The sequence below is a fragment of the Lutjanus erythropterus genome, chromosome 23 (assembly GCF_056507025.1).
Source record: "Lutjanus erythropterus isolate fLutEry1 chromosome 23, fLutEry1.hap2, whole genome shotgun sequence".
NCBI lineage: Eukaryota > Metazoa > Chordata > Actinopteri > Lutjaniformes > Lutjanidae > Lutjanus > Lutjanus erythropterus.
The window spans coordinates 13,575,890-13,603,851 of NC_139339.1; the positions used below are offsets into that span (position 1 = coordinate 13,575,890).

At 40.4% G+C, this 27,962-nt stretch overlaps 1 protein-coding gene across 3 annotated transcripts in view; it reads right to left on the reverse strand.

Moving 5' to 3' along the window:
* Positions 1-27,962, reverse strand: part of stim2b (stromal interaction molecule 2b) — an 88,498-nt gene that overhangs the window by 53,466 nt on the left and 7,070 nt on the right. For all 3 annotated transcript variants that reach the window (XM_084711925.1, XM_084711926.1, XM_084711924.1), the window contains exon 2: positions 5,849-5,979. In XM_084711925.1, the coding sequence (XP_084568051.1) occupies positions 5,849-5,979 (131 nt within the window). The remainder of the gene's footprint in view (positions 1-5,848; positions 5,980-27,962) is intronic.

Here is a 27,962-nt window from a genome sequence, read left to right on the forward strand (position 1 = left end):
TCTGGCTGAGCCTCTTTGATTGGTGAAACACCATGAATACATGGAGAATCTAAGGTTGCCTTGAATCAAGCAACAGAGAAAGCACGCGCTGTGAGTCACGTACATAGAGGTGCTCACAGTATTGTGTAGAAAAAAAACCCCAAGACCTTTACTTCTTGCTTAATCTGCTGCTTATTTTCTTGATTAGTCTATACATTGTTTTCAACAGCCATAACAGTTCATAAAGCACAAGGAAGACAAGCAAATTTGAGCACATTTGTGAACCTGTAACAGGTGATTATTTTCATTTTGGCTATAAAAATGTGTACTGTCCTCTTCATTTTTGCAAATATATTGGATTTAAAACAGAAATTCCTTTAAAAGAAATCAGCCTTTAAAGATGTTTTTCTCATGTTTTGTATAAAATATCTATAAATCATTCCCTTTCCTGCTCACACCCAAAGCCGCTGGTGTCATTGTCAACATATATCATCACTAATGTCATCTTTACCACCTGCATAAGAATCTCTGAAATGCATGACATGAAAAACTGGATACCCTGATCACGACACTAACATTACAGATATGAGCATCCTCTCGTCTTAGTCATCCTCTCAAATTTTGGGATGAAGCTGTGGGTTGTGTGTGTGCGTGTGTGTGTGTAGGTGGTGGGGGTAATAAGAGAAGGAAAACAAGCAGGAAGTGCCAGTGAGATCTTTGTTGGTGGAGTGTAAGATTTCAGCCAGGTGGCAAAGGGGCAAGGGGGTGATGAGGTCCTGTCTCGACCCCGCACTTGTCACCCGCCCTCATAGCTGCATCACTCCTTTCAACTCATCGCTGCCAGGAAGAGTCTGTCATGGTACAGACAGTGAATGGTGTCCAAAGATGGCAAAATGTTTTTGGGGTTTTTTTTCAAAACAATTTTTACCTATCAGCATGTGGACGGGAGGAGCCAGGCGTCAAACCTACAGCCCTACAATAAATGGAGCAACAGTTGACCTTACTTTCAAAAATGACAGCCTGGAACATATGCACGCTTTCTGCTGCACCCTGCTTTTAACTGAACTCTTTTAAGGCCATTTTTACTTTGTGCTGTCAAGTTAAACATACAGTAAATCTCATAATCCCATAAATTCTAAGAGCTCAGATCAATTTTCACCTTTTAGCATTACTTCATCAGTTGACCTGCTGCACTGTGAAACTGATAACACATGTCCTTCCTTTAACTGTGATGTGAGGACATTTGTTTTTGGGTCCAAACAATAAGAGACAGAGACCAATGATGATGGCTAGAGCTGCACTAATAATGTGATTAACTGACTAGTTGATCGAAAGAAATTTAGTTTCCAACTATTTTGGAAATCGATTAATCATTTCATTCATTTTTCAGCAAAAATGTCAAACATTTACTGGTTCCAGCTTCATAATTTTTAGGATTTGCTCAGTTTCTTTGTCATTTATGATAATAAATGAAGAGTATTTTGGGTTGTTGACTAAATGATTAATCTACACATTCATGAAAATAATCAGCAGATTGGCAGATAATGAAAACAATATTGATATTATGTTTTAGGCACCTTGAACATAATGGCTTTTCTTGGCAGAAATTTGATTCATAATTACAGATGAAGACACCCTGAATAGGAACCTTTTTTAGGAACATATCTGAAGAAATTAAGTTTAACAAGTTTTCAAAATGGCTGCACATTTTGTTTGTTTGTTTTTCTCATGGATGCATTGAGGGAGAACTGCATAGAGCATGAGAGGCGGGCCTCCGTTCATTCCCATGAAAGCTGCAGAGTGATGCATTAAGCCAGGTTCTGAGTATAAAATTACCCGGATCTTCGGTGTATGCTTCCTTATCATGTGCCCTATAGAGCAAATGCACAACAAAATTCTTCCCTCCACTAACTTGAATGGGGATAAAATAATTTAACAAGCAGCTCTTCTAGACTTTCTAAATGTTATTGGACCAAATGGATCATATCCTGATATTGAAATGAGTCATTGTGCAGGGGTTAACTCTTGTCTTGACCACAAAGGTCATGTCAGCATCAAACTTGCAAAAAGACTGCATTAATGTCACACTGACGCATCTGTCTATGATAGATCTGTCTGTTCTGCACATTTCAAAGCATCCAGCAGCAAATGAGCAGTTTTCCTTCAATATGTGTGAATATTCCTGACCTTTTTTCTCTATCAACAAAATGAATAAGCACTGCAGGATAAGCATGTGCACCGAGGGTGTTGCTGTGCAAGAGAAAGAAAAGAGAATGTTTGTGGCTGCGCTCAGAGCAGACAGGCGTTGGTGTTCAGAGCAGAGATATAAAGCTGTGAACTTGTCTAGTGGCAGTAAATGTATAGTTTGTCCACGAAAACACTGCAGAAAAAGTCCAAGAAGTTTCTGTGTTTTGTATTTCAGCTGCTGTGTAAAATGAAGGGAAAGTTTGTGGGATTAAACCAGAGCAGAGTGACCTGCTGTCAGACTGTGGAAGACACTCTGTTTCACCTGGATTACAAAATCTGTTTCCAGTGCCTTTTTATTGAGCACCAGGCTTGCATTTACAGGTGTATTATAAAATCACAAAAAAGACTTTAAGTATAAATAAACACTTTAGGTCACGTTAACTCCCATCACATGCAGCTGGCACACAAGATACACAGGGGTGGTGCAGACAGCTGGATGGTTTATATCGAGAGCATTTCTTTTTCATGCAGTGACACGACGCTCAAAAAAAAAATTATCCACCATTTTACAGCCACTTCTTTCACAATGTAAGCTTACAGGAATAAAACGTTTTGGGCCGCTGTGCATCACATGACGTTGTAATTACACACTTTGACCTCTATGTCTAATTTGCCTCAAAGCATGATGCTCTGGGGGCTTGGTTTGTGTTCATGCAACAGACTTCATGCAGTGTACTGTATCTGTGAAAGTGTTAAACTAAACTCGTCACCCCTGCAGCGACTAACAGACAACTCTTTTCACTTAATATCAGATAACCTGACAAAATCCACTTGTTTCGGTCCTGCGCTGCAGGTCACATGACAAAGTCCCGCTTTCATAAAACTAACTGATAGACAGCCACTAATTTGGTGAAAGGAGCATCCATCATGTTATGAAACCCTGCTCCGCCCGCCACTGGAGCCCAGAGAAGAAGCTTGGAAATCCTCAGTAATGAGCGGTGGCCAAAAACAACTGGGGCTTTCTGCTGCTGGATAGAAACAGCCACGACTAGCTGCCCTTATAAAGACAAAGGGTGAAAACGGGTCCAGGGGCAATGCGTAACACACTCCTATACAGTACAGCACATACAGGCATCAGTGATACATGCACAGACAGACATTGCCTTAATGTGGGCTGGGGGCCAGTTCTAACACTGCATCCAGCTCTTTACTGAGGGGCCACCGCAGGGCTGCAGGGTATAACTGTTTCTCACACCAGCACTTCTCAGCCAGTTAAAAATGACTCCTGCCAACACACACACGCAAACACACACACACACAAACACACAGAATGTGACCATGGTCCCGAGTGGTTTCTTTTGAACGTAAGGGGTTGTCGATTACCAAGAGACGCAGGGGCCACAGCAGGTCAGAGTGCTCTCAGGTGTCAGATCTACCCTTCCAGTCGCTCACAGAAGCCTGTCCCGATCTCCAGACTCCACACGCACACACACGCAGACACACACACACTCACACAGGCACGCGCACACGCACACGCATGCATAGAATCTATGATCTAAATGAAACTAAAAATATAAGGATTTTCAACATTTTTTTTACTTCAAATGATACAAAAAAACAAATGATTTGCTAATCATTTTCAACATGTATTCCATAAAATACAAGTACAAAGACAAGATATTAAATATTCAAACTGACAAGCCTGTAACATGTTTCAAAAAAGTTGGAACAGGAGCAACAAAAGACTGGAAAAGTTGTGAAATGCTCCTATTGTTCCTATATGTTCCTATTTGGAAAATTCAACAGGTAAACAGGCTAATTGTAACAGGTGACAGTATCATTGCTGGGTATTAAAGGGGCATCCGCAAAAAGCTCAGTCATTCACATGCATGGAAGGGGTGAGGTTCACCTCTGTGAAAAACTAAGCGGGAAAATAGTCCAACAGTTTAAAAACTATTTAAACTCAACACAAAAACTGCAAGGAATTTGGGGATTTCACGATCTACAATCCATAATATAATTAAAAGATTCAGACAATCCAGAAAATCTTTGCAGGTTAGGGCCAAGACCAAAAACAATACTGAATGCCAGTGACCTCTGACCCCTCAGGCAGCAGTGCATTAAAAACTACTTTAAAACCCACATAATTGTATAAAGATATGGCATGAGCTCCAGAAAACTTTGGTTTAGTCAGTAAACACAGTTTGTTGCTGCATCTTCACATGCGAATTAAGGTTCTACCATAAAAGCAAAGACCATATATCAACAACATCCAGAAATGCAGCTGACCTCTCTGGGCCCAAACTCGTCTAAGATGGACTCATGCAAATTGTAAAAGTGTGCTGTGTCCTGACCTCCTGGAGTGTTAGTGCCCGTGGTATCATGGGTAACTCTCAAATAACGTGCTTTTCAGATACATGCCTGCTAATTTTTTTAAGCAAAACAATGCCAAGACGCATTCTGCATGTATCACACCAGTGTGGCTTCATGGTAAAAAAAAGTTGGGGTACTAGAACCCTTTTACTTGCAAAGCTTCAATAATTAGTGTCCTCAGTTGTGGAACATTCTGGAGGCATCAAATTCAGAATGAGTGAGTGTATATTCACAAAAAACTTAATATTTTTGAACATTTAATATCTTGTTTTTGTACTGTATTCAGCTGCATATAGGTCAAAAAGTTTTCCCAAATCATTGCATTCATTCATTGTATTGCATTTTTATTCATATTTTACATAACTTCCCATCTATTCTGGAAGTGGAGTTGCATAATGTCTGTAAAACTGCCAGTTATGATCTCTGTGTGTTTCTGATGACGTGTCACTATGTTAAGAATGCAGACACTAATTTGTCTCTCTCTACCGATGACTAACTGCTTCATATTAAAACTTATTTGACTATTCAGATAGCTACAAAGCCTGATCTCCTGTCACAGGCTGTTCCTCGCTGTTAGCTCTGTAAAATAAATATTTACTTTCATGTGGCGGTCTACTTTCAGAGCTGACAGGCAACTATTCTTATGTCAACATTTGAAACATTTACAAGTGGTTTGGTTTAGTTAACCTAATGATCTGCAAAATACTGGATACTCAAAAAAGTCAAAAAAAAAAAAAAAAAAAAGATAAAGAGCCAAATTATAACATTCAAAAAGGTTTTGCAAAGCAATGAGGTTTTGATCTTTCCCCCCCTGGTTTTCCTTAAGACCCCCTAAAATGAAAAAATGACTACTTGTGATATCTCTATCACTGTTTATAGCCATAATGTGTCTGTAAGTTGTGTGTGGAGACAGACAGAAATGTGAATTATTGTTCTTATCATTTAAAGGAGCAATGCGTAATAAATGCAAATCCAGGAATGCATACTACAGTCCAAATAGTGAGTTAGCGCCATCAATGGTATAAAACATAGGCTGCATTCCTATTTGATGAGGCAGAGTGTTTTCTCCTGCCCCTTCCTCCCTAGTCTCGAGGAGGCTCAGGCAGGCTGCAGACACAGTAAATATACGGTATTACAATTCATCCTTTAATTAACTGACTACTCAGGTTTACTTGGGGACCCTGTCAAGTGGTCCTGACCCACTACTTACACCTAAAGGTCAGAGGTTTTTCCTGAGCTGCCTTGCCTTGTACACATTGAACCTGACAGTCAGTATACAAAAAAAAAAAACAAAAAAAAAAACACTCACCTCCACACTCTCGTTGACCTCTATTCCCCCGTCATTGTCATCGTCCAGCTGTTTGTGGATGTGCCGCAGCGCATCCAGACTGAAGCGGTCTGCCTCGCCCATGCATGGCGGCATCACTATAAGACAGGGGTCTACAGGGGAAGGAAAAGAATTCAGGTCAGAGGTGTCAAGTCAGACTGAGGTTAACAAGCAGCCAGAGGTGGTTTACACAATGATCACGTGTCCAGTTATTGTGTGTCAGGAGAAAACAGAATAGTAATTAACGCACTTCCTTGTTTTGTTTTGTTTTTTGGCACTTTTAGTTACAGCAGTATGTAGACTTGTGTGTGGAGGTTGCATTTGCAGAGTTGTAGCAGCCAACTTAAAACAAGCTTTACTGGATGGCACAGATGCTTTAAAACACATTGGCTTTCAAGGAATTGCTGCCGTGTGATTCTCTAAAATGCAGACTTGGCACAGAGGAGATGCTGCAAAACAGGGATTACATTCCAAACAAAGGAGTCACAGAGAGCAAAACATGACACATCATCTGTTGTAGTCAAGTGAGGTTGTGTTTGCAAAGTCGGTCCAAGCTTTGTAGCATAAAGATAACTGATCACTTTTTTTCCCCCCTTTAGAGTAAGCTGATGTTAAAAAATTTGGGGGGTACAGAGCTGCAACAATTAGTTGATCAACTGTTTTTGATCTTTTAAGTCAGGGGTCGTTCTCGTTTTCAGGATATGGCTGACAGAGAGACGGAGCAGACCCACCCAACTACATACACTGCAGTTAATCTTTTGTTTGCTCTTAGCTGCAAAGTCAGCAGCAGCTGTAGCATAGCTAATGTTAGCTATGTTAGCCTTTAACTTAACCTTTAACTGATGGTTTTGGAAGCTGAGAATATGTCTGAGCCTCTTGCTTGTGAAGTTACAAAATGTTCACTTGGGATAATAATACAGCTAATTGACCAGTACATTTCAAATTACTTGTAGCTGACTCACCATTAGAAATAAGTGAATTAGTAGGTTAGCTAAGACACGATTGCATGAGGATTCCTGGGTAGCTTTTTGTCAATGTTGTATAAATTAAATGTTTTGGTTTTTATTTTTTGAGCTGCAGTGATGACAAAACAAGGCACTTGAGGATGTCATCTTGACTTCTGAGATACTCTGATGGACACTTTCCACCATTTTCTGATGTTTTATGGACCAAAAAACTAATCAATTTATCAAGAAAATAATTGAAAGATTAATCGACAATGAAAATAATCATGAGTTGCAGCCCTAATTTTATTTTTAAAGGGTGACTTGTCTCTGCCAATAACATACAATTTTAACTTTTGAAAAAAAACTTTCAGAAGATTATCGAACAATAATTTGGAGCACCCCCCTTCAATAACTCTGAGGACTCCCTGTTGAAGATACATGATTTAAGTAATTTTTTCCAGTGACAGGTCCAACCATATGATGGTTCCAGATTGTCCAATATGCAAGTATTTAATGCTTTTCATTTTCCTACATTAAAGTAAATCAATTCTCTTTGGATTTTAGGCAACTGGTCAGAAAAAGCGAGACATCTGATGACACTTGGACTGTAGGAAAAATGTGATGGACAGTTTTCAGTTTTCTAGTGTTTTACAGACATACAATGAATCAGTCATGACTAATGAAAATAATCCTTTGTAACAGCACTATAGGCCTTCATTCAGTTGGTTTTAATTGATGTCAATACCTGGTGTCACTGACTCACCTTAAGCTGCAGCTTTTAGACTGATTTACTGGAAAGTTAAAAACCACAAACCACCACAAACTTCTGTTTTTGCATGAATGCAAAAAGGTGACACATGCTCAGGAACACTAGCTGTGGTTTAGAGGCAAAGAATATTAAGATCACATAATATTTGTCTTCGTGGAAGGAGGCTCCCGTCTCCACCCCTTAAGGGCAGTTTGTGTTAGCGTGGCTCCACCCGCCTCCAAGGGGGTGACCACACCTGCCCTCTAGGCATTTATCAAAATGCACGCCACTTCCTTGTGTGATTTGGAACGAGGACAAGTTATGAAACAAGTTTTGGAGCACTCAGTGTTCCCACTGGGCTTTCTCGTGTGCTGTTGTCATTCCCGCAGCGTCCCCAGGCATCCCCCCACTTGTTTTTTATTCAGTCCCCCGCTTCGTCCCACCGGGGAAATGAGCCCATTACATCCAGCCTTCCAAGAGACGGACAGTTTGAGCTGGCCAGGTGCCAAACTGTCTCAGTGGAGCCACAGAACACACACACACAGCCACATAAACGCACACATACACAGATACATACAAGCTCAAAACCACATTTTAAGAAGATTTAAGTCACAGTCACTCCATAAACTGAACACAACATGACAGGACTGATTTATTAAGCCTATAACCGCTTGTTTAATGTCAGTCCAAATAGTGCCAAAGCCTTGTCCAAGCCGAACAAATAATGATGCTCCCTGTTTGGCAACAGTTTCAGACCAAACACAAAGCCACACAGCCGCCGAGCGAGACAAAACAACACCCAAACAGCAAGCAGACAGCTTTTAGGTGGTGCTGACAATGAGTAGTGCATCAGAAGAGCTATCTGTAGAACAGAAAAGCCACCAGAAAACTCTGTTAAAAGATACAGATATACTATCCAAAATGGTCATTCTTTGTGAATATCAGTAAACATCATGCTTCTGGATGCACATCACATATCACATACATTAAGGATTAATATTATACAGCTGTTAAAAATATTTATGTATATAAATTAGGGGTGGGCGGTATGATAAAATTTTCATATCACGGTTTCACGGTTATCACATGGACGACTATACAATTAAACGTCCACACCCACGCTAGTCGGCACCAGAAATACTAGTCGTTTAAAATATTTAAAAATGCATGCATGATGCCAGTTATCTGTTGCCGCACGACACTAGTCGGGGCTGCGGCTCTGTCAGACAGCAGCTCCTCTCACCCAGCGCATATGAACCATCGCCGTGGCAACACCGGATGTTTACATCAGCGAAGTCGGACAGATGAATGTAGACTGTGACAGAATAAGCTGATATATATTCACTCGACTGGAGAAATGTGACCGCATTAAAGCACAGACACAGACATAAACCTGCAGGCGGAGCTGCTGCTGCTGCTGCTGCTGCTACTACTAGCTGCTAACGTTAGCCACACTGTGTGTCGGGCTAGCAGCTAACGTTAGCCACGCTGTGTGTCGGGCTAGCTGCTAACGTTAGCCACGCTGTGTGTCGGGCTAGCTGCTAACGTTAGCCACGCTGTGTGTCGGGCTAGCAGCTAGTTAGCCACGCTGTGTGTCGAGCTAGCAGCTAACGTCAGCTCTGAGTCCTTTACCTGCAGACACTGTGACCCTCTTCGGTCTGAAAAGGTGAAGCGTAAGCGTGTAAGGTTTGTGAAGTAGCGCGCATTTCAGCGGCATTTAAGATTTGGCGATTGTAGACTGTGTTTAACGTCTTCAAATGGCTCTTAATACGCACAGTATTTTTTTTCGGACAGTGTTTAACATTAGAAATTAATAAATTCTGCCTTGTGTTTTCTTAGTGACTATTTTTGCATCTAATCAAAAGGGAAATTAGTTGCCACGGAACATCCCTAGTACACACGCTCAAGCAAGCATACCTGTGGTGTTGGTGTGCAGCAGTGAAATGGGTCCCCGCTGAAACACTTTCCGCCGTGCACGTTCCGGATGTTGTTTGGGCTATTCACCGCTATGACGGTATATGAAAAATTCATATCATAACGAAAATAAAGACCGGTTTTCGGTACGAACCGGTATACCGCCCAGCCCTAATATTAATAAAATAAAAATCATATTGTACGTAATAATAATTATAACAAGAAGAAGACGAAAAACAAGAAGAAGAAGAACAATACATATTTTTTACCCAATGGTACTGGGTCAGAATTGGCCAAAGTTAAGCTTTTGCAAAGGAAAAAATGTTATCTGAACATCTCTACAAAAACCTACATTTTTTCACTTTAGTGTCTTGGCTCTACATATTTTCTGAATGCTCAAAAAGAAAGAAAAAATGTCGAAAATATACAAATAATCTCATGTCATTACGGCTTAGGTTTAAAAGGTTACCATTTTAAGGAAATATTCATCCCTCACTTTCTTGCCAAATGTTAGACAAGAAGATCGATACCACTCTCATGTCTGTATGGTAAATATGAACCTGGAGCCAGCAGGTGGTTAGCTTTAGCTTAGCATAAAGACTGAAAACAAGAGGACACAGATAGCCTGGCTCTGTCCAAACAATTAAAAAAAAACACCCAACCACCAGCACTTTAAAAGCTTACTAGTTAAGACATTATATCTCGTTTTTTTAACCCATGCAAATACTGAAGTGTAAAAACCTGTTTAACCTGTGTTTATGTCTTTACGCTAAGCTAGCTTAATTGCCTCCTGGTTTTAGCTCCTAATACATCACCACCAGATAAATCTCTCTGTATTTTGCAGTATACCAGAGCTTTAAAATCAGTAGTCTGCCACAGTATTCTCGTGCTGGCGCACTGGTCGTGATGTAGTTTTAGGGTTGGTCCAGTACTGATCCCAGTTTTAGAAAATGCCTCTGATACCGCCTGAAATAATGGTATCAATGAGTTTGCTTGTCCATGCACCGATCCCATACTAGGGATGCGCGCGATAACTCGACTATACAATTAAACGCCACAACCACTGCTAGTCTGCACCCAGAATACTAGTTGTTTAAACTATTTATCAATATTTCATTCATGCACAATGTCAGTTAACTGTTGCTCTAAGATGTGATGCAGCCACCCGCCACTAGTCAGACAACAGCCCCTCTCGCTGTACGCCTTAAGCGCATTGCCCAAGCAACCCCTGATGTTTATATCAACAAAGTCGGACAGATGGCAGCTCATAAAATTGGCACGGTTTGGCAGTGCTTTAATCTAGACAATGGAAATAATGTTGAATGTAGACTGTAGACAGAATTAACTGGTATATAATCACTCAACATGTGACCACATTAAGCACAGACACGGACATTAATCTGCAAGCAAAGCAGCTGCTGCTGCTAGCTCTGCTAACGTTAGCCACGCTGTGTAGCAGGCTGGCAGCTGACATCAGCTCCGGGTCGTTTACCTGCCAACACTGTGATCCTCCTCAGTCTGAAAAGGTGAAGTATTCAGTGAGCTGTTGTCATGTTTTGTACGTCAACGTGTAGTGTTTGTATTGCACAGCTTGAAGTGCAGGTTCAGGTACGATTTGGTGATTGTTGACTGTGATTAACAGCTTCAAATGGCTCTTAATACCCACAGTTTTTTTTTCAGACAGTGTTTAACATTATAAGTTAATAAATTCTGCTCAATTTTAACTGCTTTCTGGGTGTTTTCTTAATGTTAGACTAGTCAACTAATCTAAATTAAATTTTGTGTTTAATAGACAGGGAAATTAGTCTCCAGGAACATCCCTATCCCATGCCATGTAATTTATTAACCCCAAAATGGGACCCTGCTAATAAGCACATTTTAAAATACATTCACGCCGCTCATATACTCCAAAAAGAGTTGCAAATAACTTTTGTGATGCATGCAAAAAACAGTGTTTCCATAAGCATATACTATATAGTGTATAGGTGGCCATGTGGCATTTTCTGTGGCTTTTTGATGTCAGATCTGTTTACTGAAACAAGACTTGACACGTTAGTTATAGAGTTGCCACTTGGCAATCCACAGAAGAGGCAAATGGAGACATTTGACTGGATGTGTGCCCGGGCTAAGTTTGGATGAGAGGACACTGGGGAGGATGTCCATGTCGAAAGAAGAAAACCAGCATTGGCAAAGGGCTGCAACTGGACTGAGCATCACGTAGATACAGTACCAGAGGTTGGATAACACAGAGATCATTTGTTTCTGTGTGGACAGATACAGTAGGTTGGCTGTGCGTGAGTGAAACCAGAGTGGCTTTAAAATCTCCACCTGTTAACATGATGATATGGTGGCACCGAACACAATGTTTAACTTGTGTTTTGACTAAGCTGCCACAATTAGAAAAAAGTCACCAGCCACTTCCTCGTATGACAACATAGTGTCCACCAATCAAGAATGGGCCTGTCTGTCATCACCAAACTGTCTGGTGTACAAGTGCACATACCATAATGTCTGTAAACTCTGTGCACTCAAAATGAGGATCAAAACAACCACAAAACGCTGCAAAATACCCTGTAAGCACTTTAATTTCCTGCTCCCATCTTGAAAATGTGCGTCGATTAGTGACAGAACGCATTATCTGCAAAATACATCTCTTTCAGATCAGCCTTATTTCAGCAGAGTGCATCTGTCTCTAGTCAAAAAGCAGGCGCTTGAGTTACATAATGCATTTGCTTAGCTCGCCAGTGCAGTTTACATAGCCTCTTGTTTGCATATCATGCATATCTATTTTGCTGTTTGGTTATTTAAACAGGCACAAAACTCAAATACTTTTACTTGTATTTTACATACACAGACACACACACACTCTCACACACACACACAAAGACACACACATATGGCTCCACATCCTATTGTAAATCCCTGTTTAACTTTAAGACTGGATTGCACGAAGAAAAATTAATGTAATGTAAGAATAGTTTCAATTAGTCACATTAGTTTAGCAAAATCAGGTTAAAAATCAGTAAATCCAGAATTAAAATTAAGCAGAGCTCTGTTACACAATTAAAAACTAATCTATGTTTAGTAAATCCAAGTGTATTGATTTAAACTGAACTTAAATTGATATTGATTAATATGGAGATGCCTGCTTACCAAAAATAAAAAATAAAACAATAAAACAATTGGTGAGTTAAAAAAAAAAAAAGATTAAAAGAGGCAGGAACACTACTTTCAGCTGCTCTGTATTCCTTAAAATGTTACTTTGTTTATTAGTTATCTAGAAAAACAATAAACAAAAACAAACAGATGCTGTTGGGGACTTAGAAAGTTTGGTGTAACATAATTTAAAGTTAAACCATGACTTAATCAGACTTAAAAATTCATCCTTGTTGGTGCAACCCAGCCCAAGTCTTTGTTTTGTAGACATCAATAGTGATAACAGCATACTTTTACAAACAACTTACTATGATGTTGATCTTTTTTTCACTGTCATTTCTTTGAATACCGGTGGCCTAATTCTGTTCTGCATGCGTGCAGAAATCTTCATGAAACTTATCTTCTAAAGCTCATAGAGAAAAAAGATAATTCTAAGATAAAACACTGTCATTCACTGACAGTATTTAAGCTGGGCCACCCAGCACGCAATTCAGCAACATGACAGCACAAGCCTTTCCTTCCCGGGCGTCCTATTTTTGAGTATGTTTGAGTACGTTAAGGGACAGTTTTGGGCACTACAATGAGGAACCATGTGACAGGAAGGGCCCGTCGGTGACCCCGAGCATTCCAGGGGGACGCACGCGATATCAAAACAGATGGGAGAAGCAGTCCCAAAAGATGACAAAATTGGAAAGCTCTGGGTTATTTTTAACCCATCAGGCTCCCAGCTGTCAGGATGTAAAAGCCCAACAATGGCAGAGGTCTCCCTCGCTCAAACACATGCAGATGTTAAGCACACACGCACACACACAGAGCAGGCAAACACAGGCAGGAAAACATTTGTAGAGTAATTCATTTTGCCATAACTCACAAATGTGTGCGAGCTGTCACAGAGGGCGGCAGGTTTGCTTCAAAAGAATCTGATAACAAAAGCATTAAGCTGTCAGCTGCGTCCTTTAAAGCGAATCCCAAAGCCTCAAATAGTCTTTTTTTGCACAATATATGCATGTCATTAAGAAGGTTCTGTTCTTATTTTCACAGAAAGCTGTTAAAGCAGATGACAAGAGAAGCAGACAGCGAGGAGCGTGTGTTTGATGCGTTTACGGTGAATTTTTGGGGGGGACTTCCTTGAACCCGATCCCTTGAGACATGCGGACATCAAGCTTATACAACTCAGTAGAGAGAGCAGACCCAGCTTCCTAACCCCGCTGCATTCTGGGTGTTTGTGAAGACGCTGTTCTCTAACATTTGAAGAGACCAAAGTGTCACATAAACACTTCCTCGCGCGGGTTTGATGTGGTTATATGACAGAAGTGACAGTACAGGAGTAAAATTAGATTTTGATTTTAATATGTGCTCTTATTTAACTAAGATCAGTGATATGACTGAGTTTTATTTCCTATTTATGCAGGTTTTCCTTAAAAACATGCAAACCTGATAAGAATAATATTAAGCATTTAATTTTAACAGAAACTAGTGCACTGCATTTTGAGTCAGTCCTACATACACCATCATACTTGATGCACCATATATGCATTAATCTGCAGCTGTAAATTGTTCCTATCAAATGCAATATTATTGCAATTTAAAAACTACAGTGCCCAGCTGTCTTAGGTAACTACTTAGCCTTTAAAAAGAAAAACTAAAACAATATATTTACAACCCATTAGAAAGACTGACATCTTAAGGACCAAATAGACTTGTGACTGAGTACCACAGGCAGTGCAGGGAAACTGCAAAGTGCTGAGAGGTGTCTTGACAATAAAAAGACGTGTGACTTTGTCTTGTGGTTTCTCTGCACTTTAACAGGCCATTTTGCCTGGGTAGAAAAAATTGCACAACACAATAAGTGATGTAACTTAAATGCACTGAAGGGCATTTTTCTTTCACAAGAACTACACTATTTTCCATCATCAAAGATTTAAGCCTGATGGGATATTTGTTGAGTTTTTTCTTGTTTTCTAAAGAACAAAATTTACAGGCCAGAGCATCTCTGCAGCACTACAGAACTTGATTATAATACTGTTTTGTAACATGTTTTATCTTCGTCAAAAATACTGGCCCCATAGAAGAGGCTGATAACTATATTCATAGCTCCTGCAGTAGAGGCTCCATTTCAGCTGCTCATAGCTAGGGATGGGGGAAATAATAGATTCTTAGATGCATTGCAATTCTTCCTTGAATGATTATGAATCAATGCAGAAACATCAATAACAGGAAATTAAAATCCCAGTTCTCAACATGCTAATCACTGGAAACATGGCCTGTATGTTCCTTACATATGAAACATAACCAACATCAACATGTCCCAGTTTGTAAGAATCGCCTTTTTTGGTCTTATTAGAAACAAATAACATTCTTATTTTGAGCTCAATGAAGTCTCATCTGTCTCTCTTAAAATCCCCCCTTAGGAGAAAAAATGTGAAAAACAAAAAGGAAAGCAGGAGATCTTTTGCTGAGCTCATGGGGGTCTCAGAGTTTTATCCTCGACGACTGTATGGAGCAACAAGACTTTAATTTAACCACTGAGACAAATTTAAGATCTAATTTAAGACCACCAAGTTTTCTTTTAGATCTCACTGTTACCTCAAGGGCCGATTATTTAAGACAAATTTAAGATCAGTGCAGTAAGACAAAAAAGAACATTTTAAGATCTTAAATTGGGCTCTAATTTAGTTCTCATGCTGAGACGAGACAAAGGTTTGTCAGGAGCCAAATTTAAGAAGTATGAAAAATTGGTCAATGTCTCATATTGGTCTTCAATTAGGCTCTTTTATGTCTAGGAGACATAACATGTCATGTTTACATTCTAAAGTAGGGTACTTCTTGAGTTTTAGTAAGGTTTTTTGAACATGAGCAACTGTAGATGGATGCAATCTGAACAGCACCCACTGGCTTAAAATCTTAAAATCTTAATCAGAAGTGAATCATGAGGTGCCAATAGATTCACACCCCTTCTCATAGCCCACAGAGTGAGCTCCACCTGGGAGGAGAACACACGCACCCTCTCTCCCAGCCGCCTCACTTCAACCCTGATCCTGGATGAGGAGCCAAATTCAATGTAAGAGTATCCTCGTGGTGGGAGGGGAGCGACGTGGAATTAAGATAGCAGGATATGATGAGCTTGACATGCGACTCCTGGGAGCCAAGGGGGGGGGGGGCTGAAGTGGCCTCTTCTTACCCGTAAACTGCCTGAGATTTCCCTGCGTCCTCAGATATTTCCTGCTCACACACAGACATGCACATTGTCTCCCTGTCTAGAGTACAGACACAGACAACATATCACAGACAGCCAAAGACGCACACATACAGCACCTATTCATACACACACTCCAGTGTCTAAGGCGGTGCTGAATGGCAGTGCAGGTGGCGGCGCACTCAGCGAGCCAGACCAGGATGGAGTAATGCGGAAGCAGATTACAGAACATGTCAGCAAACATGCCTCGCTGCTAAATCAGATGACGACAGTGAAGATGAGTTTCACCGCTGCATATTTCAGCCTCTTGACAGCGAACACATCTCAGATGCTCTCAGACAAAAGCTGGGGTCAAACAGATGTCTCTGCGGTGAACGCCTAATTTGGTCAGGTTCAGTCAGGGAATTAGACTTGTAAATCAATTAAATACAGATGAAAATGTTTGCATGAGAGCTGGAGAACACCCAAAAGCCACATCAGATACTTCTGTAAATGATGAGATGTTCAAAACGCAATTTTCCCACCATATACTGTATATTCCTGCCGTGCATGCAACTGCTAAAGCACATGGCCTCATACATTGAGTACATCTGAGCAGCTGCAGCATGTATGTACCCTTAAAGCTGCACTTTGACTGCAAGAAAAGGATGTGATCCAAAGCCCACATCTTTTTTCTCTCAATGCTCTAATCACAAACAAGAATGTATATTAACTCTCTAGAGCTGTGTACAAAATCACTCCCTATTTACCATATAGCGCACTATATTTACTTTCAACTGCAACTATATTTTGTCAGAATTCTTTGTGTGAAATTGCAATATAAAACTTACTTGATTTGCATCTCTTCTCTCATGTTTAGGAACAAAGGGCATGATTACAGTTTCAGTAAACTTGGTTACAGCTCGGTGTGTGACCAAGCAGTCGGGGTGGCCTGTTAGTGCCATGCCTAGATCCTAGATCCTGACCTCAAAAATGCAAGTAATATACATAATGTTTTGCTAACAGTCCCACAACGTCTCATTTTATAGACACCAAAATTGTGCAACCCTATAGCAGCTCCTTTTCATGAGTCTTAATTTATTGCTCATTAAAGAGTAACTTATCATAGTGTTTTTTTTTAAGGAATAAGTGACTAATTTCAGCCTCTGCAAAAGTAGAAAGACACTGAGACACATTTTGAAAGACATATTCTGTCACAAAATTAATATTTAGATTAAATTTACAGCAGCTTCTTTTGGGTAGGTAAGCGTTTTGGCCAATTGGTCTATAAACATCCTATAAACATACAAGACTCTCATAAAATTGGGGGCACACCAAGAATTATAACTGTAAGAGTAAAAAAAACACTTGTGTGATGCAACTGTCCTTTTGTTAAAATGGGTTTGGTATCAAAAAAAAAGTATTACTCAGGAAAAGGCTTAGGTGCAATAAGGTATTATGGTACACCAGGGTATTTAGGAATCCAGAAGCTATGACTTTCAATACCGCCATCATGCATAAAGTTATGAGATACATGGAATTTGCTGAGGTTTTTTAATTGATGGAAAATAAAAATATTAAATGAAATTAATTTGTTATAATAGGGCCAATAGAAGAACTGTTTAGAGGTAGAACAGTAATAATTGTCTTATCATCTCTGCTGTACAGCCTTGGTCTCTTTGCTAATTAATTAAATATAACTTGATGTGGAATCATGAAAATATTGACACATATAACTTTATTTTGACATGACTTCTTCCAATTATAAAAGCAGTCTATTAGCCACATGGCACATCTATATCTATCTGCACATTAGACACAAAGCATTGTAAGCTAGACAATGTCATACATGCTATGATGGCTTCTCTCACCAGCTCTTAATAATTTCTTTTTTTCACACAATTACTGTCATATACAGTATACCCTGGTGACATGTCGGGAAGGTATGAAGGTAGGGAAAAAATATACCACCCAAGACTACTCAGGAACAGCTATCAAAGCCAAGGCATTGACACCAGTATTGAAAATTTGTGAACAAACCCAGACCTAATTGAATTATTAATATTTAAGGTTTCTGATACAGTTACTGTTCTCGGTGTGGACGGCCATTAAGACTGTAATTCTCCTAAAGTCTGTGCCAACAACAATCTTTCCATTGCTGTCTGCATTAATATACGTCTATGTTAGTTCAGTCAGTTAATAATATAAATCAGTTGGAGGCAGACACTCAGCCTTGAACCTTTTTCTTCCAGCCTCATTATTCACGACACGACTCCTCTGCTCCGATGCAACAACAGCTGCTACAAGTCGAGGCGACTTTCTGCCCGGATGTCGCTCAGCTGTCTGTACAGCACGGTGAACCTGTCTCCAAACAGTATATTACCACACTGTGTCAGCCATGTCAGCAGTTCATTAGATCCACAGGCATCGTGCCAAACTTATATCAGTTTTCACATGTTGTTTATGATGTGTGCACTTACCATATCCTGGACACACATATATATATACATATATTCTTATAAATTCCTGCATTTATTTTATTAATGTCCTCAGGAGTTATGAGTCTCTGCAGGGGCCACTCTATGTCTGACCCCATCCCGTCGGCATGTCTTGTTAATAAAAATCCTAATTACACTGCATTCAATACGCTAATTAGATGCTCCAAATTGTGTGAAAGTGGCAGGGTGGGGGAGGAATGTGATGTCAATGTGTACCAGACTTGTCCTCTGTAACCGGTGTCCATATGGCAGTGTCATAAGTCAAGCTGACGGGTCAGTATTAAAGGCAAGTAAATAAAGCTTCTGGAGAGTCTACCATTTCAGCTCATCAGCAGCCATTAATAAGACACAAATATCATTAGCCTCTTACAAATGCCACCAAGTTAGTGCAGAGAATCTGAGAGCAGGAGGGAGGGAGAAAAAGTTGAAAATGAAGAAGCAAGATGCAGAAAGTTTTTCTGTTTAATTCTCAGTTTGCACAAGCTGTTAAAAAGGGCTTAAAAACAGAACTTTTTCACTTATTCAACAAAGTGACACAGAAAACCTCTCAAAACAAAGCTCAAGGTGGCCAGCAGGAGGGAGAGAATCTGACATCTCTATCCAGAAATCAAACAAGTGAATTCAAAAGGAAAGTATTATTTATTTTCCCGACTTTGGGTTTTTGTTATGTTTGAGCTCCTGCTATGCTGACAGGTGAGCTTTCTAACTCTCCAGGGTGCCCCAGGGCATGGCACAAGAATGTGTTACTACAAAATCAATAAGCTCTCTGCCACACACAAATGCATAATTACCCCATGAAGGCGTCAAAAGCTTTTAATGCATCGATGAACTTGCTTCAGATTTCTTAAGAGCCACCTACACAGAGACAAAGTCCCACTTCCAGCCAAAACAATGTTGCAAAACCACACACACACACACTAAGCTACAGTACATGTGTGCAGGCTCCAGGTGTTTGTCATGTCTCGACTCAACTCGATCCACCCTGAACTGTTTTATCTTTGTTGCAATTTGCTCAACCTAATAAGCAATGGGTTATGCAAACAATACAGGCAGGACTGGACCAGCTCAGGGACAAGCTAAGGAGGGAAGCTATTTTGTATTTCCAGATGTGAATTGAGGTTTTAAGTATGTTTAAGCAACATTATGTAACTACTGTGCCTTAAAATAACAGCATAAAATCATTTTGATGCTGCACTGACTTGTAATCAGGTGAATGGGCCTCTGTCATTCCCACCCTGCACAACTGTTCTCACACTATGTAACTTCGGTAGCCAAGTCACGACAAGTATGTAACACTTAAGGCACTAAGTCACACACCAACAACTATGTCACTGATTTTGGTGAAACTGAATCAGATTTTATGGTTTTCCTCTGATGTCCTCTGGCTGCTCTGCCTCAACTCTCGCTGAATAACTTTACTAGTCTCCTGAAGGACAGTGAAGTTAACTCGTGCTAAATGCTGGACTTGCAGCTCGGAGCACCTGGGGAGTGTTGGTGTTTACAGCGCTAGCACAGGTGCTTTGAAACCCTTTTCCAATACACATCTGCTGCCTTGGCTTGACTCAGTTTGACTCAGCACATCAGCCCATCCATTTCAACAGGGCTACATGCTTGAAGGTGTGTCTTTAACTGATTCACACTTGGTTTGGAGTTAAGCAGCTGCAAAATAGTGGATAATCCACAGATATTCAGTTAGAAGCTACAGGAGTAGTGATAGCAGAACACATACACACTTTTAAAAAAAGAGTCGAGGCTTGGCTTTGCGCATCAGAAGAAAATAAGCAAGCTGTAGCTGCTGTTAGCTATTAGATCCATGATCAGAGTACCCTGACTTGAAGCTCTGAGCACCAGAGAAGTGTTGATATTTACACTGCTAGCACAAGAGCTTTAGACCACCGGCAGGAGGAGGTTTCAGGCCAAAGCAGGGGGTAAATGCTGGCAGGGAGTGGCCAGAAAGGAAGCTGGGCAAGCGGGCAATGTAACCAGGGCTCAGCCTCGACATCATGGTAGAAGCAAAGAGAAAAAGAGGAGACTGACGGAGGAAGCACAGAAAAGAAAAAGAGAGTGAACAAGCAAGAGGTCACTGTCCAAGAGTAAATGTCGGGCTGACTTTTAGGCATTGGTGAGAGCTTTGTGAAAGCCAGACACCGCGCTGGACTTGGTGTTAGACTAGTATGTAATATGGGCTGGCGTGCTATGTTTTGTTGCATTTGCTTGATCTTGGGCTGCATTAGCAAAGACGTCAACTTGCTTGTTTCTGATTATAAGTAATCTAATAACAAATGCATGTGTTCAACTGTCTATATTCATAACAGTGGCGTATAAGTGAACTGCACTCTGGAATTGGGGGTGCCAAATCACAAAAAAAAAAACTAAATCTTACACAATATTGTTTTACAGGTACCTCGTAGTTTGGAGCAGTGTTTTTAGGAGTGTGTCCCTGTTTACTGAAAGTAAACAGAGCAATTGTTTGTTTGTAAGAAAACTCTACAGGGCAGATTAAAGTTTGCACTGCTGCAAAGGTAGACTCTAAAATGGTTCAAATACTGAAGAGATAAAATCTTCTACTTCCCTATCCCTAGTTCAATTTGTCTTTGACCTGTTGAACCCAGTTATTTCCACTGAAAGAAGGTATCCTTTACCCATCTAAACCACCTTAATGGGCACCAGTAATCCTCTGCTTAGGCCACAGCTTAAAGAGGTGGAGGGGGGGCAACTAGAGCAAAACGTTGTGGAGGCCCACCAAGTCTGATCTAAAAACTTCCAGAAAAGGAGACGCTCCTTGCGCCCGGGCGTCCCAGGAATGTTTCAATAACAGCCTCAAACACGAGATGTGTGATATATGCAGCCAGCCTGAGGAAGAAAACCAGATGAAAAGACAAGAAGAGGCCGAGCACTCATTTAATTAGCTCACGCGGTCTGTGACATGCTCCTCTGGATATAAGGTTAATGGACTGTATGTCTGTAGAAAGTGAGACAAGCAACAGAGGGCTGAACTGAGGAGGAAATCACATGCCACACTTGCTTAAATTTACAATGAACAATGAAAAGAATCATGAGAACTAAACATGCACTGGCTGTGGACTAAGCATTGCAAAATCAATTCTTTTTGTCTACATCATGCACACATGCAAGTGTGCGGAAGATGCAGCCCAACTGGGATTAAGTGTTCCTCGTGTGTCATGTCCTCAGGAAAGGAAATCTCAGGGTTAAGACTCTCCCACTGGACTTCTGAGGAAGCTTCTCTTTTAGGGTAATGGTACCCCATGTTCCCTGACCTTGTCACTAATTGGTTAAACAAATAATTGAAGGAAAAACAGCAACAAAAAAATGGAAACCAGATGTGTATGGAAGCAAATGACAGCTGTAATCTATGAATTTTATAAGCAACTGAGGACCTAATTGGGAAACTCAGTCATTAATAAATACTAAAAATCCAGTGTAAGATTTCTGAGGATTCACTGGCAAAAATGCAATATAATATTCATAAGTATGTTTTCATAAGTATAGTGTACCTGAAAATAAAAACTGTTGTGTTTTCATGTTTAATGAGGTGTTTATCTACACAGGATGGAGGCCACCATGTTGCACCAATGTGTTTCACCATACTACAGTAGCCCAGAAAGGACAATCCAACTTTGAAAGTTTTGCGGCCACCATAGTTTCTCCTACACACTTGGAAGGGGAGGGTAAGGTGAGCAGTATTCAGTTGGTTAAAATCTACAACCCTACTGCTAAATGCCACTAAAGTCCTACGCATTGGTCCCCGTCTTTAAAACTTTCCAGTAAGCAGTTTCACTTTAGAGCTCTGGAAATTTTAGGGCTTAGAAAATTGGACCAGTCTCTAAAAACACATATTCAAAGTTAAAATGCTGACAGGTCAAAGTCATCAGGTATGGATAAATTCAAACCAAAGATTCTTCTGCCTCTTGCATTTTAAGGAGATTAGACACCTCAGTGTTGGTCCTTAAGATAAACATTCAAGTTCAAATTTTTCATCATCAGTTTTGGTGTTTGAACTTCACCAGTGACCTACTTGATATTTTGATTGGTCTTGAAATTTGATAAGGGATACCTTAATTTTTTTAATTATTAGTGAACTGACAAGCCCGATTCAGACCAAAGATTTGACAATTGGCACCAAGACAAGACAGTGTATTGTTTCCATAGCAATGCAGGACTGTAGCTGGATAAAATTTGTACCGTCTTAAAATATGAATGAGCACAGTGACATTGAGTTACGTCCAACAGTTGCTTTTTTAGAATTGATGAAATGCTGAAAACATAAAAGGTGTGTGCAGAGTGAGCTACAGTGAGCGGCAGACAGTGGTGGCGAATGCGAGCGGCAGCAGCAGAGGTTAGCAGTGAAGCTGACAGTTTGTGTCATACAGACACTGCTGTTCCTCAAACAAATTAATGAGGTGATGCCCTCTTTCCTCCATCCAAATCTCTGCCATTACTGGCAGTCTGTAACTGACTTGAACAGCTCACTTTGCGAGGAGCTGACTGGCTGTTGAAGCTGTCTTATGCCAAGCTGAGACAAGCCAGTTTTGGACAATTGAGTTCTTTGGTCTGAAATGGCCTTAAGTCAGGTTTTTGAAATAAATCAATACTTAGTTTAATTTCACAAATACATGTTAAGTTGCTTATAAGATTCTAATTATTTTGGCTTTTGTTTGTAATGAATAGATCTGACAACTACAGTTTTAACCACACAGCTCCTATTTTTTTCTATCTTTCAAATATGAAGGCTCATATTACTAGTGCACTGTCATTAAAGAAACCTGATCTCATTATTGGCACAACAGCCATAAAGGTAAAATGTCTGCACCTTCCGAGGAAGCAGGTGAAGAGCAGTGAAAGAAACCAAATACTGCACACTGCGCTCACGAAGTGTAAGATTTATAATTCCTGGTGTTTACATCTGGTTGGATCTGTTATTGGACTGTCAGAATCCACGGCTCAGACCTCTGCGTGGCCTTGAAATATAAAGATTTAAATTGACATTTATGTGAAGGAGAGGAACATTGAGAACAGGCTGTTCAAACTTTTACTGCTACCTTTCAAACTCGCAAGGCTTGTCAAAACAAGCCGGTGTCTGTGTGCTCAGGGTAAGGACACACAATTCATTTTGAAAAGTGGCTCTCAAAGATAAATTTAATGGTTTTGGACACTTCCGTCACTGCGTTAGCATGGGAATGTCTCGGTTGGACGATTTGTAGCTGACAGCAGACGGCAGGTTTTGGCGGTCTGCCAGCTTCCTGTGTATGTCTTTTACCTTCCTGCTTGACAGGATTCAGATGTGTGTTTTTTTTTAACTTGGTGTTCCTAAATATGGACGCCAGTATGGGAGCTAAGAATAAGTGACACACTTCAGACAAAAGCAAAGATGTGGAGTTGAATCCAAATAAAGATGCCTAACAAATCTGAACAAAAGAAAGCAGCTGAGTTACGCAAGTGATGCAACACAGAGGATTAACAGCGCTAACGCCACGACAAAATGTCAACATGCAACTTATTACTGGCAAAAAGGTTACCAACTGCCTGTGTCTTACAATAAAACAACAAGGTGCTGTCTCTGACGTGAAAGAGAGCAGAAACAAATCATGAGCAGACAGAAGGCCTGAACCTTGGGTGGACCTTTGACCCACTTGCTGCTGGGGAGGCAGACGAAGACAGCAAATGAAAGTCATTCTGTTGTTATCGGGTTCTTTGATGTGTAATACAAACCTGGCCCATTTTGGAACAGATTAAGAGGAGGCCAAGTAGCCCCTGAGGACCCACCTGTTGGTCCGGACATGCTACTGTTAGTGGCGCTATGACGGATTAGCAGTGAACTCCCCACAGCCTTACAGTACCCAACTAAGACGTGGGAGAAAAACTGTTTGCTTGATAGCTGGATCTCAAGTTTATTTCCACCAAGAGACTGTGGATGTCAATTTCTAGCTTGTGTGTTTTAAGTTTTTTAAGTTTTGTTATATCAAGATAACAGAATAATTAACCCGTCATCAAGAGAGAAAAAGGTTTGTTTTACCAAGACAATGGAATAATTAACCCTTTACAAAAACAAAAGTTTTGTTATCTCAGAATAATGAAAAAAATAACTTCTTATCACAAGTCAAATAAGTTTCCTTATCTCAAGATGACAAAATTATGAACTTCTGATCTCAAGCTAACTACTTTCAAAAAATAAGTATGTTCTCAGCTTCCAGTGGAAAGATGCCATTAACCCAACACTGACAATATTATCACTTTATGTGGTGAACATGTTAGCAAACAACTGCTTATTTAAACTTGCAGCATATACAGAGCAGCATTAACATTTATGTGAAGTCTTGTTTCTGACCACCTAATGAATTTATTAAATATTTACTACAATTTTAGATCTGCTTTGGCCTCCTGCAACTGCTGAGTGACACATCTGTCCATTTACCTGCTAAATGCTGCACTACATTCTCAACCCAGCTTACCTGATAGGTTTGTCTGTCTGCTGTTTGATGGAGGTCATTGCAACTTTCCCTAGGTCAGTGTAGTATATATTGAGTTAGGATTAGGCTTAGGGGTTAGTACAGAACATAGAACCTAGGAGTATATGACCCTTGGAACATAAAACTTAGGAACATACTGGAGACACACCCTTGTTTGGTTCTGGACAAGTAGCATACAGTCGAATTTTAGAGTTTTCAGCTGAAAAACACAAGACAAAAATATTAGAGTGAATCAAAGCAGTACAACTGCAGCCAGAAAACCAAAACAATGAGCTGAAAGACGCTAAAATGTTCCACAGAGCTGAGCTGAGTGACTATTGTTTGTATGTTAGTCACAATAAGCAACCTCTTTCACATTATACATTACTTTACAAAATATTGATCATAGCAGCTTTAACTTCAGTTGGTTGGAAAGTATCTTATCCTTATAATACTGCTCTGACAAGCATCAAGATAATGCATCCATACGCTGCTTTTCTACAGTTTTCTTCACTGATTACATTTGCATCCGAGTCTTGCTGTTGTGCTTGGTCTTGATTTGTATATTAGTTTGTTATGAGCACAGATCAGAGCATGAACGCTGGCGGAGACAGACTTGAGAGGGGACAGCATACCAAAGAAATCCACACCGCTCTTTGCCCCTCTTGCCCAGGCCACCACATCACGTGCCCTTTGCCAAGGGAAAGTCCCTGAAATGAGAGGGGACGGCTCCTCACGTCCAATGTCTAACTTTAAATCAAACTCAAATATATATATACAGTATATATAGATCCAATCACCTGAATTTGAATGGAGAATCAGCTGTAGGCATTTGCTCTGTCGCTGAAATGTGAAATGTGCTCCCCTTTCTCATGTCTCAATAGTCAAACATGATCTACTTTGAATAGAAACTGACTGACTGCTCACAACAAATAAAATTAAAGATTTTGCTTGCCGTGCTGAGACAAACAAATGCTTCAGTAAATACATGTGATTAGCCAGGAAATGACATGCAAAGCAACAAAGCCACGGCAACAATTTTAGGCCTCTGTGAAGGGCATGGCATTGGCTTCTTCCTGTGTTAAGGTGACAAGTATTATCACAGCAGGATGCCACTCGCATAACAGGACGAGGCTGTGACCCCTATCAGCCTTTTATTCTGCAACTATGTAGAGCTGAAACTGTGGCTTTCTTCCTGCGTTTACTGGATACAACTAACAGTGATTGATGCGATACATCCATTGATTGCATAGTCTTTAAAATGTCAGAAAACAGTGAAAAATGGCCATCAGAGTTTCCATGAAATCTTCAAATGGCTCGTTTTGTCTGACCAATAGTGCAAAACTAAATGTCAATTATGAGAGGTAGCGGAATATCACATTTGAGAAGCTACAGAACAGCAAATGTTTAGCATTTTTCCTTTAAAAATGCCTTGAACGATTATCAAAATAGGTGCAATTCATTCTCTGCTGACTGACTGCTTAATCTACACCCGGTTTCAGTGCTATCTTTCTATCTGATAGACAAATACAGAGGAAGTAAGCAAGCAAAAAGGAACCCAGACCATTTTTTTTCTACATTTGCGTTTGCGTGCACACATCACTGTATTTTTCTGTGCTTTTGCAGCGTTGCCAGCTTGTGTGTGTCCATCACGAGGGGCTCACCCGGCCAAGCACCCGTGCATTGCCAGCTTGGGGGATCAACACCTTAAAGTGTGGTAGAGCTGGACAACAATAGCCCCCTCTGGACAGAGTAAGGGAAAACAGCTCTGCTACTGTAGGCCACACTCGCAGCACGAAACACTGTACAGCTGAGTACAGTGACCTACATCTCTTACTGAAGCACTTTCTGCATGAGTGAATCAGCTTGCTGGCTGGTAGTATTGCTGCTTATGAATTAATTAATCTAAAACAGGCACATTAGACATTAGACACCTTTAAGTTATTTGACGGTGTTTGAGGATAAAATGATGTGACTGTCCTCACAATCACAAACAGAAATTTGAGATAGTAAATATGTCTTTGGAGATATTAAAAAATAAACAGCTGCATTTTCACAAAGGGAGGAAAAGAACAATAGCTCCTTAGAGCAACTTAACAATGCCTACGTATCAGTGAATCAGGTCATTGATTGTCTCACTGCTTGTTAGTGACTTCAAATCCAATCTCTGCTCTTCGCCCATGGGCACAGTGGGGTAAACCATTAAATAAAGCCCCATTATCTCCCTGGTGAGCTCGGTCGAAAGTCTCAGTAATAATAAGAAACACTCTGAACCCACTGCATCAATGTCAGTGCTGGGTCAGCAGCAGTCACAACAGGGAGCATGATGGAAAATACAAATGGAAAACTACGCCAGTGGCTTTATAAATACACCAGAGGAGGGAAGGTCTGTTCTGATTGGTGACCGGCCTCATTAGGTTGGATCACAACCCTAAAGCCCCTGATTGAAATGGTCAGCAGCTGTCCGCTTTTGGGGCAACTGATTGGCGTCAGGGCGGCGATGCAACGCTGCCCTTTCGTTTGAGGTTATTAATGATCTATAACTGGAGCCATGCTCTCTTTTGACACATGGATTTGGTATTAAAGCAGTACTAATTGAGTTTTTGGACCACTTGGGTACCGAAGAAACAAGCTATAATCACAACACCGACATATTATTAACTTATAAAGTTGATTTAGCAGATGAAATAGTTGCCTATTTAGCCATCCAGCAGACACATTATCATGATCATTCATGGTTAGATCTTTGAAAGGATTTGCCTTCCCAGTATTTTGTTTGCGGTGTTAAAAACCAAAGTTTCCAACACTGAAAACTGTCTCATAGTAGGACACACACAGATCTTCAGGACAAAGTCCTGAAATGGTCAATTTAGTTTAAATGCATTTAGCTCATTTCACATAGATCTAACAGGGTTGGTTACTGATTTTTGGTCAAGTTTGACCTCTGTAACTCAAAGTCATATTTTTTTTGTTGTTGTTGCTGGCTCATGAAGAATCTTTCAGAACAGTCTGATCTAGTAAGGGAGAGGAAATGGCTTTGCCAGTTGAGCTGTACACTACAGAACCAGGACATTATGACTCGCTCCACGTTCACTCTGACACTCTGTCACTCTTGGTCCCCAGAGTGAACCGAAAACTGCCTCTGAGGCTCTAAGGCTCTAACACCTCAGTAAGCAAGAACGCCTGGCTTC